This window comes from Narcine bancroftii, chromosome 4 (genome assembly GCF_036971445.1).
Source record: "Narcine bancroftii isolate sNarBan1 chromosome 4, sNarBan1.hap1, whole genome shotgun sequence".
NCBI lineage: Eukaryota > Metazoa > Chordata > Chondrichthyes > Torpediniformes > Narcinidae > Narcine > Narcine bancroftii.
The window spans coordinates 99,507,033-99,524,140 of record NC_091472.1 but is presented as its reverse complement, the minus strand read 5'-3'; the positions used below and the strand labels follow the sequence as shown (position 1 = coordinate 99,524,140).

Genomic DNA, 17,108 nt, shown 5'->3' with positions numbered 1-17,108 from the left:
ATTCTCTAAAGGAAAGGTTATCTATTGTAAAAGGGATTAGCTGATTTTGCGTCAGTATTAGTTTTGGTAATTGGTAATTTGTTTTATTCCTTTCTACATGAATCTTCTTCCAAATGTTGAGCAGATGATGCAATACCAGTGAATTCCTGTGTTGTACCAATTTTTCATCCCATTTATATAATATATGTTCGGGTATCTTCTCCCCTATTTTATCTAGTTCTAATCTAGTCCAATCTGACTTTTCCCTTGTTTGATAAAAATCTGATAGATATCTTAATTGTGCGGCTCTATAATAATTTTTAAAGTTTGGCAGTTGTAAGCCTCCTTGTTTATACCATTCTGTTAATTTATCTAGTGCTATCCTCTGTTTCCCCCTTTCCATAAGAATTTCCTTATTATTTTCTTTAACTCCTTGAAGAATTTCTCTGTGAAGTGTATTGGCAATGCCTGAAATAGGTATTGTATCCTTGGGGAAAATGTTCATTTTAATACAGTTTATCCTTCCTATTAGTGTTAGTGGTAAGTCTTTCCAATGCTCTAAGTCGTCCTGTAATTTTTTCATTAGTGGATAATAATTGAGTTTATATAGATGGCCGAGGTTTTTATTTATTTGTATACCTAGGTATCGCATTGCTTGCATTTGCCATCTGAATGGTGATTCTTTCTTAAATTTTGAGAAATCCGCATTATTCATAGGCATGGTTTCACTTTTATTTGCGTTAATCTTGTATCCCGACACTTCTCCATATTTCTTCAATTTCTTATGTAATTCTTTTATTGATATTTCTGGTTCTGTTAAGTATACTATAACGTAATCTGCAAATAAACTGATTTTATATTCCTTGTCTTTTATTTTTATCTCTTTTATTTTATTTTCTGTTCTTATCAGTTCTGCTAGTGGTTCTATGGCTAACGCGAACAATAAGGGCGATAGTGGGCATCCCTGCCTTGTTGATCTGCTTAAGTTAAATTGTTTTGATATATATCCATTTACTGTCACTTTCACCAATGGCCCCTTATATAATGCTTTAATCCAATTAATATATTTCTCTGGTAAGCTGAATTTTTGTAGTACTTTGAATAAATAATTCCATTCTACTCTGTCAAAGGCCTTCTCTGCGTCTAAAGCAACCGCTACTGTTGGAGCTTTATTTCCTTCTACTGCATGAATTAAGTTAATAAATTTACAAATATTGTCTGTTGTTCGTCTTTTTTTAATAAATCCAGTTTGGTCTAGAATTACTATTTTTGGTACATAATCGTCTAATCTGTTTGCTAATAGTTTAGCTATTATCTTATAATCTGTGTTAAGTAAAGATATTGGTCTATATGACGCTGGTGCGAGTGGATCTTTCCCTGTCTTTGGTATTACTGTAATTATTGCTGTTTTGCATGAATCTGGTAAGCTTTGTGTTTTATCAATCTGGTTGATTACTTCCAGGAGGGGAGGAATTAATAAATCTTTAAACGTTTTATAGAATTCTATTGGGAATCCATCCTCTCCTGGTGTTTTATTATTCGGTAGTTTTTTTATTATCTCTTGTATTTCTACTATTTCAAATGGTTCTGTTAATTTATTTTGTTCCTCTGTTTGTAATTTAGGTAATTCAATTTTAGTTAAAAATTAATCTATTTTGTCTTCTTTCCCTTCGTTTTCAGTTTGGTATAATTGTTCGTAGAATTCTCTGAAGTTTTCATTAATCTCCGTTGGATTATATGTGATTTGTTTGTCTTTTTTCCTTGATGCCAATACCATTCTCTTAGTTTGTTCTGTCTTAAGCTGCCACGCTAGAATTTTGTGCGTTTTTTCTCATAATATTTCTGTTTTGTCTTCATTATGTTCTTCTCCACCTTATATGTTTGTAGTGTTTCATATTTTATTTTTTTATCTGCCAATTCTCTACTTTTAGTTGTGTCTTCCTTCATTGCTAATTTTTTTTCTATATTTGCTATTTCCCTTTCCAACTGCTCTGTTTCCTGATTGTAGTCCTTCTTCATCTTGGTTACATAACTTATTATTTGCCCTCTGATGAACGCTTTCATTGCGTCCCATAGTATAAACTTATCTTTCACTGATTCCGTACTTATTTCAAAGAACATTTTAATTTGTCATTCAATGAATTCTCTAAAATCCTGTCTTTTTAGTAGCATGGAGTTTAATCTCCATCTATACATTCTTGGAGGGATGTCCTCTAACTCTATTGTCAATATCAGGGGTGAGTGGTCCGATAATATTCTAGCTTTATATTCTGTTTTCCTAACTCTGTCTTGCATGTGAGCTGATAACAGGAATAGGTCTATTCTTGAGTATGTTTTATGTCTACCCGAATAATATGAATATTCCTTTTCCTTTCGGTGTTGTTTCCTCCATATATCCAAAAGTTGCATTCCTTCCATCGATTTAATTATAAGTTTGGTTACTTTGTTCTTTCTGTTAATTTTTTTCCCAGTTTTATCCATGTTTGAATCCAAATTAAGGTTGAAATCCCCTCCTATTAGTATGTTCCCTTGCGTGTCTGCTATCTTCAAAAAAATATCTTGCATAAATTTTTGATCTTCTTCATTAGGTGAATATACATTGAGTAAATTCCAAAACTCCGAATATATCTGACATTTTATCATTACATATCTCCCTGCTGGATCTATTATTTCCTCTTCTATTTTAATTGGTACATTTTTACTGATTAATATAGCTACTCCTCTAGTTTTTGAATTATATGACGCTGCTGTTACATGTCCTATCCAATCTCTCTTTAATTTCTTGTGCTCCACTTCAGTTAAGTGTGTTTCTTGCACGAATGCTATATCAAATTTTTCTTATTTCAGTAAATTTAGCAGTTTCTTCCTTTTGATTTGGTTATGTATTCCGTTAATATTTAAAGTCATATAGTTCAACATAGCCATTTCATACTTTGTTTATCTTTCCTTTCCGTTTCCTCATCATCACCTTTCCTTCTTATCCATTTCTGCTTTCTTTTTTTGGACACTTTATAAGATAACATTTCTAAAACATCAAACATTCCCCTTATTCTCCTATCTAAAATTTCTTTAACCCCACTATCCCCTCCCCTTCCTGAGTTGCCCTTTATCCCTTGTCGGGCAACCACATCTCCCCTCTCCATTTGGATTTGTGAATTCACTCGCAAGCGTCAACTGATTTCGCAGTGACCGTATCTCCTCCCCACCCAGCCCCCCCCAGAAAAGATTTTAATTTTCATATACAACAAAGGTCACTCTCTTAATTCCCTCCTTACTTCCTCTCTTCCCTTTCTTTCCCTTATTAATTCTTATCTATACTCTATATATTTTCTTTTAAATATACATGCACACATGTACACACATATATATACATACACACACACAGTTCGTAGTCATTTTTGCTCTCGTTACATGTCTTCATCTCTCTTTCTGTTTTGTAGTTGTTCTGCAAATTTTTGTGCTTCCTCCGGATCCGAGAATAGTCTGTTTTGCTGCCCTGGACTAACTATTTTAAGTACCGCTGGGTACTTTAACATAAATTTATATCCTTTTTTCCATAGGATCGCTTTTGCTGTATTAAACTCCTTCCTCTTCTTCAGGAGTTCAAAACTTATATCTGGATAAAAAAAATTTTTTTGACCTTTGTATTCCAGTGGCTTTTTGTCTTCTCTTATTTTCTTCATTGCTTTCTCCAATATATTTTCTCTTGTTGTATATCTTAGGAATTTTACTAAAATGGATCTTGGTTTTTGTTGTGGTTGTGGTTTAGGGGCTAATGTTCTGTGTGCCCTTTCTATTTCCATTTCTTCCTGTAATTCTGGTCTTCCTAGGACCCTGGGGATCCAATCTTTTATAAATTCTTTCATATTCTTGCCTTCTTCATCTTCCTTAAGGCCCACTATCTTTATATTATTTCTTCTATTATAATTTTCCATTATATCTATCTTCTGAGCTAACAGCTCTTGTGTCTCTAAATTTTTTATTAGATTCTTCTAATTTCTTTTTTAAGTCATCTACTTCAATTTCTATGGCTGTTTCTCGTTCTTCCACCTTGTCCACTCTTTTTCCTATCTCTGACATGACCATCTCTAATCTATTCATTTTTTCTTCTGTACTTTTTATTCTCCTTTTTATTTCACTAAATTCTTGTGATTGCCATTCTTTTATAGATTCCATATATTCTTTAAAAAAAATATATCCATTGTCTTGCCCTTCCCTTCATCTTCCATTTCTCTGTGTTCTTCCACTTCTTCTTCCTCTGGGTTGGTCATCTGTTGTTTCTTTGATTTCCTTTTACTCTCTTCTTTCTTGTTCTCATTGTTTTCTATGTTCTCCTCTTGCTGCTGTGTTGTGGCTGTCAATTTCAGCTGTGGAGATCCACTCCTCAGCTGGTCCCCCCTCCCGTTAGTGTTTTTTTTTTGTCTTGCGCAGTTGTGCACTTTTGCTTGGCTCTGCGAGCCATTTTTGTAGTCCCGAGCTCGGGACTTCGACTGACCTGAGGGAGCGGGCTTCTCTCTCCACGGCGGGCCTCCTTGGACAGGTAAGGCCTTCACCTTCTTCTTCCGATGTCTTTTCTTCTTCTCTTCTTCCCGTTGCTTTCGACTTTTCTTTCTTTGTTGCCATTTTCTTCCCACCTTTACTTTCACTTTATTTTAATTTTCGTGTTTGTGCCTTTGCATTTTCTCTGTTTTTTTTAAACTTTTCCGGAGAGGGCTGGAGTTCCCCGACCGGCCACTACTCCATCACGTGACTCCCCATGATCAAGAACTTGATGGCGAATGAGCAGGGATTTTTTTGGACTAGTAGATGGTATTCCTTTCATATTGCAACATTTTTTTAGTTGCTTAACAGTATTGTAATAAATTTCTGAAGGAAGGAACTCAGTCAGTTTAAAGGGGATCTGGGAGTCAGATGGAAGTGTGAGAAGTGGAGCCTGAAGAGTGAGAGAGGATGGTGGAAAGCAGGGCTACGGTGAGCTGAGTGGGAGTGCAAGATCACGGCTTCAGAGCCTCGGAGGGTAATGTTACCTAGTGAACAAGATACCAAGCCGTTGAAATTTCTGAATATTTCTGGATGGCATTTTATCAGAGTTTAGTTCCTGGTCTGGAAAGCAAGAGGAGAAACTACCCCAAATGGTAGTTGTTCCTTTTACTATAGATGTTGTTTGACCCTGCTGAGTTCTTCATGCATTTTCTGTATTTCAGATTTCCAGAATTTATTGTTTTCTTGAATTTCTGTTCTGGGTTAACCTATTTCATTTGAATTTGAAATCTGACTAATAATAAATAAGATTCTTGATTCTCTCTGTACGTTTTGATTTATTTTTGTTGTTCTCATTTGTAGAAATGGGTAGTTATTTTGTGCTATTAAGCACAGTCTATGGTGCTGAATGTTGCAGTCACTGGGACAATGACATTTAGGCCCAATCACTGGAAAATGGGTCAAAGGCCATTAAATGTGGCAACATTGTGAGCTAAATTATAGAGGACTAATCAGTGATGCTGCCACTTTGAAAAATGTCTTATTTTTCTAGTTTAATCTGAACCAGTTTTTGATAGTGTTCCCATCCATACGTTTCCAATGTTTCTCTCAATATGTAAAAAGAAAAAGCAAGTACCTCTTGTGGGATTACTTGCATTCCATGAACTGGAATGTTCTTCAGGTACCTGGTCTCCTGCTCAGTCAGTTATGCAAGTTCAAAATTTTTAGTTTGCATTCAGTGCCATTTGTTTTGTGAGTTATGACATCCTTGGAACCCATGGGAGAAAAGAAGGGAAGTGGAGCATTTAATGTGGCACAAAAAGTTTTGCTTCTTTCAGTTCTTTCACCTCTTGCATTTCATAACATAATAAGGCTGAAACCTTAAGAGAAAGGTCTTCCAAATGTTTTATTTGGGTGGAAAGTGATATGGGTGAAAGTGATCCTGATTTGTTGGATATGTGTACTTTAATTGTTAAACATTTTCTTATTTCCAAAGTTTGTTTCTATATATTCTAACATGGTATAAGAGACCAGAGTGGTGGAGATTGACATGGCTGTTCATTTTATTAGATGTAGAGAATGTATTCCTGCCCTGGCTGATGGGAGAGGTCAAGAAATCGATTGAGAAGAAAATTTTGGGAAGGACAATGTTGGACAGTAAGTACTTGAACTATAACTCTCCTGTTTAATCCAAGTTAATATGGGGTAAACATGATCTAAAATGGCTCAGAGATTGGTATGAGAGCCTGGCATCAGATGGAGCAAAAGGGATATCTATTCCACTGGTCTAGGATACATTTGAGTCGGGTTGGGACCAACACCTTAATGAATTGATTAATTAGGGCTAAGAGTGATAGATAAGGCTACAAACTAAATAATGAGGGTTTAGTTGGGTTCTGATCATTGGAAATTTAGAAAGATGAAGTGAAAGATCAAAGTAATAGCTTAGAGTAGCAAAACAACGCAGAAAATCAAGAGACTGTCAGGAAAGAAAAATGCACATTGATGTAAAAGTCCTTCATAATTATTGCATTACTCCTCAACTTTGAGTTAGAAAATGCTTTTCATTTCTTTTCAAGAGGAATAGAATATAAAAGCACATGTGATGTTGAGGCTATATGAGGCACTGGTAAAACATCATGTGGAGTACCATGAGCAGTTTTGGGCTCAATTAAGGATGTGTTACGTTAGAGAGGGTTCAAAGGAAGTTCACAAGGATGATTCTGGGATTGAAAGGGTTGTCATAGGAGTACTATGAGCAGTTATGGGCTCATTTAAGAAAGGATGTATTACGTTAGAGAGGGTTCAAAGGAAGTTCACAAGGATGATTCCGGGATTGAAATGGTTGTCATAGGAGGAGTTTTTGACAGCTCTTCACCTATGGAAAGCCATTTTATGGACAAAGTGAAGTTTATGGACGAAAATGGAAATCATGAAGGTCACTTGACAGCTGTAGCAGGGCCTAAATGACATAACCTGCTACAAAACTAAATCCAGTGCAGTAGGAAATGCCAAAGCTTCGCTCCCAGACTAAATCAATGCCTTCTACACCCGATTCAACCACAAGAACAAGAAAGAACCACCACTGTGCATTCCATGTCCCCTGATGATCCTCTCCTGTCTGTATCCAACGATGCCTTCAGGAGAGTGATCCAAAGAAACATCCAGTCTGGATGGAGAGCCCAGTTGAGTATTAAAAATCTGTGATGACTAACTTACCAACGAATTAACGGATATTTTCAACATCTTCCTCTGGCAGGACGTGGTACCCACCTATTTCAACAGGCGTCAATTATACTGGTGCCCAAGTATAGAAACCTGCCTAAATGACTAACGTACCAGTAGCACTCATATCAACAGTGATGAAGTGTTTTGAAAAGCTGGTGTTGAAGCATATAACCTCCTGTCTGACCAGCGACATGGATCCATTCCAATTTGCCTATCTTAGAAACAGATCTAGAGTGGATGCCATATCACTGGCTCTACACAAAGTCCTGTAACCCTTGGACAGCAAATATGCATTCATCAGGATGATCTTTATCGACTACAGTTCAGTATTTAACATCTCAAAACTGATCAGCAAACTCCAAGACCTGGGGCTCAACATACCAGGATCATGGATTTCATCACCTGCAGACCATAATCAGTGAGGATTGGTATGAAAATCTCCTCCACAATCTCTATCAATACTGGTGTACTCGCTTTACACACATTACTGTGTATGACGTAATACTATCCACAAATTCTCTTTTCAAGAGGAATAGAATATAAAAGCACATGTGATGTTGAGGCTATATAAGGCACTGGTATACTTTGGTATGACGTAATGCTATCCACAAATTCGCTGACAATATCATAGAAGTTGGTTGTATAAAAAAGGACAATGAGTCAGCATACTGGAGGGAGATTGAACACTTGACTGAATGGTGCATCAACAACAACCTCGAACTCTGTCACCCAAACCAAGGAGCTGATTGTTGACTTCAGGAAGGGAAAACCAGAGGTGTACGATCTAGTGATCATTGGATCAGAGGTGGGAGGGGGAGAAAATAAATTCTTGAGAGTCACCATCTCAGAGGACCTTTCCTGGGCTGAACACACTAATGGAATCGTAAAGAAAGTTCGTCAGCAACTCTACTTCCTCAGATGTTTGGTATAATATCAGAAACCCTGGCAAATTTCTACAGATGTGTGGTGAAAAGTGTGCTGACCAGCTGCACCAAAATCCCCAAGTGTAAAGCCCTTCAAAACGTAGTTTACTCAGAGCAGGACACCATTGAGAACATCTAAGGGAACGCTGCCTTTAGAAAGCAGCAGCAATCATCAAGGATCCACACCATCTAGCACGTGCTCTGTTGTCACTACTACCATCAGGAAAGAGCTATAGATGCTACAAGACTCTCACCACTAGGTTCAGGAACACCTGTTACCCCTCAACCATCAGGTTCCTCAACAACAAATTCAACCAGGGACTCGTTTAAAGACTCTTAAACTTTGTCATTTTTTTTCCTATCTGTATTGCACAGTTCGTTTATATTTCTTTATTTATTTACAGATGTACATTGTGGACAGTTTTTTTTGCACTACCAATAAGTGGTAATTCTGTCTTGCCTGCAGGAAAAAGTATCTGTTGTATGTGATGTCATGAATGTACTCTGACAATAGATCTGAAATGTACTCATTGGAATTTAGGAGAATGAATGGGGATCACATTGAAACATTTCAAAAAGCATTGACAAATTAGATGGAGAAAGGTTGTTTTCCATGGTGGGAGAGACTAGGATAACAGGGCATAACTTCAGGATTAAAGGGTGTCCACCTAAAACAGAGATGCAGAGAGATTTCTTTAGCCAGAGGCTGGTGAATCTGTGAATTTTGTTGCCCCAGGTGGCTGTGGAGGCCAAGTCATTGGGTGTATTTAAACCAGGGCATTAAAAGTTATAGGAAGAAGGCCAGGGAGTGGGGCTGATTGGGGAAAATCGATCAGATAATGATGGCATGTCGGGGCAGGTTCGATCTATAGACTATTTCTGCACTTCAGTTTTATGGTCTTGTGCTAGAAAGCCAAAAATGAGGGCTCTTTATCTGAATGTACATTGAATTTGTAATGAGGTTAGTGAATTCATGGCCTATGAGGAACACGGCTATTACAGAGTTGTTGGGATATTCTCTTTTAGAAGACATAGGAACAGTGGAAAAGGTGGCAAATATTAATTATTTGGATAAAGACAGTAGAGAGAAAGTACCTGAGCTAAAAAAAAATGAAATTGTAGAATCAACTTGTTTGGAGTTTTAAAAAAATGGAAAGGGCAGAAAACATTGGGAGATGCCTATTGACACCCAAGCCAAAGTGAGAACAGAGACACAGTATGAATCGATATGGAAACTCCAGACTCCATTCTGGATTCGGCCAACCTTTTGGGAAGAGAGAGTTGCTGCTGCTTCTGGTAAGACCTCAGGAGGGGTCATCAACAAAGACTGGTGTACGAATGTCTCAGTAATAAAGGCTCACTGCTCACAAAGATAGGGTTCTTAATGGTGAAATGCATGCCCTTCTCCTTACTCAAAGAATCACAGCCACTCTGATTACAGTGGTTTATGTTCCTCCTCCTGGCAAGTGCTGGGGAAGATCCTACAACAACCACATAAACATTGATGAATATGCTGTATGAGCTCAATGACTAGCTACAAAGGCAAGTATATTGAGAATGTTTTGGTGATCAAACGCTAACAGCCAGGGCAAATCAGAAACTATGGCTAAACGTGGAGTTTTGTATTTTGCTCAAAGCTTGTGACACTGCCTTCAGATTAGGTAACAAGATATCATTAAGATCAGCAAGGGTTAAACTCTCTAGTGCAATCAGGAAGGCAAAGTGCGAGTACGCACAGAAAATCCACAGACAAATGTGTGATACTGACAACACGAGGCACATGGGGCAGGGTATTCAAACCATAACTGACTGTATGTCAACCCCGTGAGTCTGCAGCAATGATGCTTCCCTTTCTAACAGGTTAAATACTTTCTACACATGGTTACTGACAAAAATGATGTGACACCAAAAAAAGCCTCGTCTTTCTAGGTGAGGTGAGGAGGATCCTATCCAAGATGAACCTATTCAAAGCAGCAGGACAAGACAACGTATCTAGTCGGGTGCTGAAGGTCAGTGCATCCCAGCTGATAGAAGTCCTAATGAACATCTTCAACATCCCAGTGCAGCAGTCTATTGTCCCCGCAGGATTCATGACAGCCACCATCATCCCAATGCCTGAGAGTGATGGTATTTAGAATAAATGATCCCACCCAGTGGCACTGAACACGGATCGTGAAGGGCTTTGTACAATTGGTAGTGGAATGATCAAACCGCACCTTCCAGTGACATTGGTCCTGTTCCAATTTGCCTACCGTCCAATCAGGTCCAAAGATGATGCTATAGCCTTAGCCCTCCACTCTGTCCTGACCAAGATACAGAACGATGCCTAATACACCAGTTTGTTGTTCATTGACTTCAGCTCATCATTCAATACGATCATACCTCAGAATTGTGGATAAACTGTCCTCCCTGGGACGCAACACCCTTCTCTGAAACTGAATTCTGGAATTTTTCACCGAAAAACCAGTCAGTCTGGGTTGGCATCAAAATCTCAAATCCCATCAAGATGAGCATTGGTGCACTTCAGGGTGTGTGCTCAGTCCACAACTGTTCATGTTGCTAACGCATGACTGCACTGCCTGATTCAGTTCAAACGAAAACATCAAGTTTGTGGATGATGCAACAATAATTGGCCTCATCGGCAGGAATGAGTTGGCTTACAGAGAGGAGGTTGGGAGGTTCATAAAATAGTGTGAGAACCACAAGCTGAGTCTCAACGTGGACAAGACAAATGATGGGATTATGGACTTAAGGAATATAAAGGTTGACCATTCTCCACTACAGATTTAATGGTTCCATCATGCAGAGAGTGGACAGCAGTTCCTTGGTATACATATAAATAATGACCTATCCTGGATCCACAACACCTCTTAGTCAGGAAGGCGCAGCAGTGCCTACTCTTCCTCAGGAGGGCAAGGGTACAGACCCCCATCTTGACCACTTTTTACAGGCGTACAATTGATTGCTAAAGAGGGCTCAAAGATTTACAGAGGAACCTTTCCATCCAGCACGCAGTATCTTTGACTCACTATGATTAAGGCAAGTACAGGTGCATCAAATCTGAACTACTAGGCTGGGAGATTGGTATCCTGTAACCAAGTAAGTCATCCTAAAATATTTTTAAATTATATCTTTACCTATACAGTATTTGTGATTGTTTTGTCTTGTTTGTGTGTGTGTGCACGCGCGCGCACTCCACGGTCCAGAAAATGCTGTTTCATCTGGTTTTATGTATACAGCCAGATGATAAATAACTGAATAAGAAATAATCAATCATTTTAAATCTCCATATAGACTGCGAAAAGCAAACAAAGAAGTAATAGTGTGGAGGATGAATTTGTGAAGTGCCCAAGAGATGGTTTACTAGATTAGTACATTGTGAAACTAACAAGAGAACAAGCCCTTTTCAATCCAGTGTTGTGCAATGAGAAGGGGCTAATAGTATATCTGGTGGTTAAAGGGCCTTTAGGACAACAGTGACTGGTAGAATTTTATATTAAAATTAAGTGATATATTTCAATCTGAAATCAAGGGTCATGGAATAGATTGGGTAGATGGTTGAAATCTCAAAAGCTAGAGTACATCGGTTTAAGGTGAGAGGAAGGAGGTTTAAAGAGGATCAGAGGGCTTATTTTAAACAGAGTGGTTGATATCTGGACCTCGCTGCCAGAGGAAGTGGTGAAATCAGATGCAATCACTGCATTTCAGAGCCATTTAGACAGATAATTAAATGGACAAAGCATAGAAAGATGCAATCCATCTGTAGGTAAATGAGATGAATACAGAGGGGCAACAAAAGGTCAACATGAATGTGGCAGGCTGAAGGACTATGTGCTGTGTGACTATGTGAAAATAATTATTTTCATGTAAGGGCAGCACAGATAGTGTGACACTATTACAGAGCCAGTGAATTGAATTCAAATCCAGCACTGTGTGTAAGGAGTTTGTATATTCTCTCTGTAACTACATGGGTTTCCTCTTGGTGCTTTGGTTTCTTCCCACATACCAAAAACATCCGGAATTAGCAGGTTAATTGGTCATATGGGTGTATTTGGGCAGAATGGGCTCGTGGGCCAGAATGGCTTGTTAACCTGCTGAATCTCTAAATTAAAAAAAATATATATAGATATATCTATAGAGAGAGAGAGAGAGGAGAGAGGGAGGGAGAGAGAGGGAGGGAGAGAGAGATAGATCTAGATAGATACATAGATAGATAGATCTAGATAGATACATAGATAGATAGATCTAGATAGATACATAGATAGATAGATCTAGATAGATACATAGATAGATAGATCTAGATAGATACATAGATAGATAGATCTAGATAGATACATAGATAGATAGATCTAGATAGATACATAGATAGATAGATCTAGATAGATAGATCGATAGATCTAGATAGATAGATCGATAGATCTAGATCGATAGATCTAGATAGATAGATCGATAGATCTAGATAGATAGATCGATAGATCTAGATAGATAGATCGATAGATCTAGATAGATAGATCTAGATAGATAGATCGATAGATCTAGATAGATAGATCGATAGATCTAGATAGATAGATCGATAGATCTAGATAGATAGATCGATAGATCTAGATAGATAGATCGATAGATCTAGATAGATAGATCGATAGATCTAGATAGATAGATCGATAGATCTAGATAGATAGATCGATAGATCTAGATAGATAGATCGATAGATCTAGATAGATAGATCGATAGATCTAGATAGATAGATCGATAGATCTAGATAGATAGATCGATAGATCTAGATAGATAGATCGATAGATCTAGATAGATAGATCGATAGATCTAGATAGATAGATCGATAGATCTAGATAGATAGATCGATATATAGATATATATTTTAAGCAATATAAATTAACAAGGAATCTAATCCAGCCATGAAATTGTTGATAGTTATTAGATCGAAAGAAAAGACTCACACTATTGCCAAAAGAGCAGTGTAACTGAAGATTGTGGTCATTTCAAAATTCAGTAAAGGGCCATTAAGGCATTGATAAGTAAAGAGAAAATAAAATACAAAGTTAGTCCAATGAGAAACATAATAAATAGAATGTAAGAACCATACATGCATAAAAAGCTTATACTTGGCTGCAAGTGGAAGGTAGCATTTAAAAATTAAAGAGATAGGAAATGGAGAAGGATGGACCAATTAGCCTGATACCAGTGGCAGGGAAAATGCTGGAATTTTGGGTCAGCACCCTTTATGAAGACTTTAAAAATGTGAAATTACATATATAATCTTTGACTGACCACTTCTACCTTTGGATGTTCTCTGACCTGCTGAGTTCCTCCAGCATTTCATTGTTTGCTCAAGATTCCTGCATCTACAGTCTGTGTTTCTCTGATGACCTGGTGAATCTCCTCTGCACCCTTTCCAGTGCCTGCCCTGGTGAATCTCCTCTGCACCCTTTCTAGTGCTTGCCCTGGTGAATTTCCTCCACACCCTTTCCAGTGCCTGCCCTGGTGAATTTCCTCCACACCCTTTCCAGTGCCTGCCCTGGTGAATTTCCTCTGCATCCTTTCCAGTGCCTGCCCTGGTGAATACAGTTTGGGGTAATAAACTGGCATGGATTGATTGACAGAAAACAGAGAGCATGAATACACAGATAATTTTCAGTTTGGGAACATGATTAGTGAGGGGCAATAGGGATTGGTGTTGTGGCCTGGACTGTTCACAAACTCTATTGGTCTATCTCTAAGAGTGGACAAGTATAACGTACAGATAGGTGAAGATGCCTAGCTGAGTGGTAGTGTTGGCTGTTAGGTGGATGCAGTGAGGTTTCAGGAACTATAGACATGTTTGTTGAAGTTACTTAAAAGCCCAAGAACATGGAGTATAATGTGGAAAATTGTGAAATCAATGACATGAATAGAAAAAGATAGAAAGCTGGAATACTTTTTCAATAGTAAAAGATTGGAATTCAGGTGTAGCTTTGTCTTAACTCTCTTGTACAGATCCTTGAGACTGCAATTACATACACGCCCTGCCTGCCAACCAAAAGGAAGGATATACTTGCAAGGATGGAGAGTGCAGTGAAATTTCACCAGGTTGATTCCTGGGTTGGCTGGTTAGTCTTGTGATTAACCAGACTGGACTTGTTTGCATTAAGTTGATAGGAACGAGAGATGATGTCATTGAAATATACAAAATTGTTGTGCAATACTGTGCTAAAGAAACTCAGCAGGTCATGCAGCACCTAGAGGAAGTAAAAGACAGTCGATGTTTCTGTCCTGAGCCCTTCGTCAGGAACCTAAAAAACAGGCAGACGCCTGAATAAAAGGGGGGGGGGAGGGAAGGTCAGGCGTAATAGGTGGATACAAGAGGGTGGGGAGAAAAGAAAATCTGAGAAGAGATGGGGGAGAAAGTAGAGGGCGAAGAAGGAAAATCATAGTTGACAGAATCCCATTAAACAAGAAAGTCTGCAGAAGCTGGGATCGAGTACAATATGCAAGCATGCTAGAGAAACTCAGCAGGTCATGCAGCATCCATAGGAAGAATAGAGTAGCCAACATTTCAGGCCTGGACCCTTCATCAGGTGTGTGCAAAAACAGACAGGTGCTTGAATAAAAATGTGAGGGGATGGGAGGAGGAGAGGAAAGCAGAGAAGGGAAAAAAGGACAGGGGATGAAACACAGGCTAATGGGTAATAGATAATAGATGGATATAGGTGGAAGGATAGAAGAAAAGAAGCTGAGGTGATTAAGAGAGAGGGTCGAGGGTACTCTGATAGGAGAAAGAAAGGAGACACAGGGATAGGGAAAGAGAGAGGCTCAGGGTACGGGTTTAACAGAAATTGGAGAAATCAATGTTAATGCCACTTGGTTGGAGAGTGCCCAGATGAAATGCAAGGTGTTGCTTCATCAATTTGCAGGTGGCCTCGTAGAATCCCGCAGCCTGCACAGATGTGGCTTATCTCATGGAGCACAGATCCAACATGCAGGAAAGGAATTAATGTGAAGTATTCATTTCTTTCTTGAGGAGAGTGAATGACTAACTACATGTGTGTTTTGCTACTTGCTTTGCAGTGCTACTTCGTGATGTGGCAAAAAATAGAAACCAGTTGTTCAGACATATGGAACCTCGAAGAACAACAAACGAGTGAAGCAGTACGGCATGTATTCAGAATGGCAGAAATGTAACATTCATAGCTTGTTTCTTTTTTATTAATAAACTATAAATCTGTGGTGCAAATGGCAGAGTAACTCTTTATTTAGTATCTCTTCATTTAATTTTATTCTCTTCTAACTGAAATTGTTTCAGTTTAAGCAAACTAGAATGGAATTCTTTGTCAGGGAATTGACTGGAACTTAAATAAGGAACTGTTTTTTGTAGTTAGTTTTCAGCAATTTTCTATGTTTAAATGTTCCTTATATACACCTGATGCAAAAAAATTAATCTTAACAATTCACCATAAGTTGGGTGCTGCAAGCCCTAAAATTGTTCCAATATGCTGTCCATACTTTTGACCATATTTAGAAAAGTTCTATCATTCTGACCATGAGAATTTCTCGCGTTTATTTACCATGGAGAAAAATATGGATATAAAAGAGTTCAGAGAAGTAAATAGTGATGTCTTGGAGAGAGTCCACAGGACATTGGTGCAGGAAGTTGGATGTTACAAGCCCAGAAGACCCCAAAACCCAGCAGCAACAGAAATTCACCAAGACAAATGGTTACTTAAACAAAAGTTGCTTTTAATTATCTTTAAACATGAAAACAGGATCAAATGCTAACTTATTACTATTAACTTACTTAACCTAACTTAACCCTCTTCTAATTTTAAGTGCACGTGTATGTCATGTTGGTGTAAATTTAGAAAAGTTCTTTGATTCACAGTCCAATCTCACTTTTCATTCCTCCAAGTTCACTGGTTGCAGACAATTCTTATACTGTATACAGAATTTAATATTTATAAAGTTCACCAGGCTTTGGTGCTTGAAAGGTAAATTCAGGAAGGTTCTTGTCAGTTTTCAGAGAGAGATTTATTGATCAGTAGACACAAACTGATTCCTTATAATCAGCAACGTCAGTGTCTTGCTGAAGAAACTTGCCCCATCATGGTTTTCCAGATAATAACCTCTTTCTTTCAGGTCACAACAGAGTTCCTTTTTGTTTCTCTTATTCCAAGTGAAACATTAGATAGCCAGTCCTCTCCTCTTGCATGAACCACAAGGGCTTCGACCAGGCTGAACTAAGCATTCACAATCCAACTTCAAAATGGGGTTTTTCCACCAGCTTGCCAGCTTGTCCTTTTCCAGTCTCAGCTGCTGCTGCTGCTGAACTGAATTCTCTCTCTCTCTCTCTCTCTCTCTCTCTCTCTCTCTCTCTCTCTCTCTCTCTCTCTCTCTCTCTCTCTCTCTCACACACACAGAAAAACCTGTTTGACTCTCTGCTTGCAAAACCACATGACCCCTTTAGAACAGCAACCTCTATTCAGACAGATTGCAGCTCTAAACCTAATCCTCCGAGTTCTTTCATCTATTGCTTTTCAAAACAACAATCCATTAGTGAAGTTCATTGGGCACTCCCCAAAGCTTTTGCGAAGGCACTTGGAGCCGGCCTGTCTAGCTTGAGCAGAGCTCCATTATTTTAAATGAGATCTGTTTTGAAGTGTTTGTATGTGGCCTACACTAAAAAATCTGCCACACTTGATCTCCCAAAAACATATCTATACACAATACAAACACAACATATTCTGTCACAGTAGATAATCCCTGGGGCCTTATCAAGTGTATCCTAGGACATTGTGGGAAAGAGTTCTGAGGCTTAGGTTGAACATGCATTGGGAAAGGCAAGGATTGATTAGGGATAGTCAACATAACATTGTGTGTTGGATATTGTGTGTCTGAATTTGACTTGAGGTTTTTGAAGAGGTGATCAAGAAGATTGATGTGTGCAGGGAGGTAGGTTTTGTCTTTGTGATCTTTAGCAAGACCTTTGTCAAGGTTCTGGATGGTAAA

General features: G+C 38.4%; 1 protein-coding gene across 1 annotated transcript in view; it reads left to right on the top strand.

The window, feature by feature from the left end:
- Positions 1-15,339, top strand: part of rsph3 (radial spoke head 3) — a 47,071-nt gene extending 31,732 nt beyond the window's left edge. The window contains exons 7-8 of the mRNA XM_069932191.1: positions 6,031-6,117; positions 15,174-15,339. Of these exons, the coding sequence (XP_069788292.1) occupies positions 6,031-6,117; positions 15,174-15,250 (164 nt within the window). The 3' untranslated portion in view covers positions 15,251-15,339. The remainder of the gene's footprint in view (positions 1-6,030; positions 6,118-15,173) is intronic.
- Positions 15,340-17,108: the final 1,769 nt, after the last annotated feature.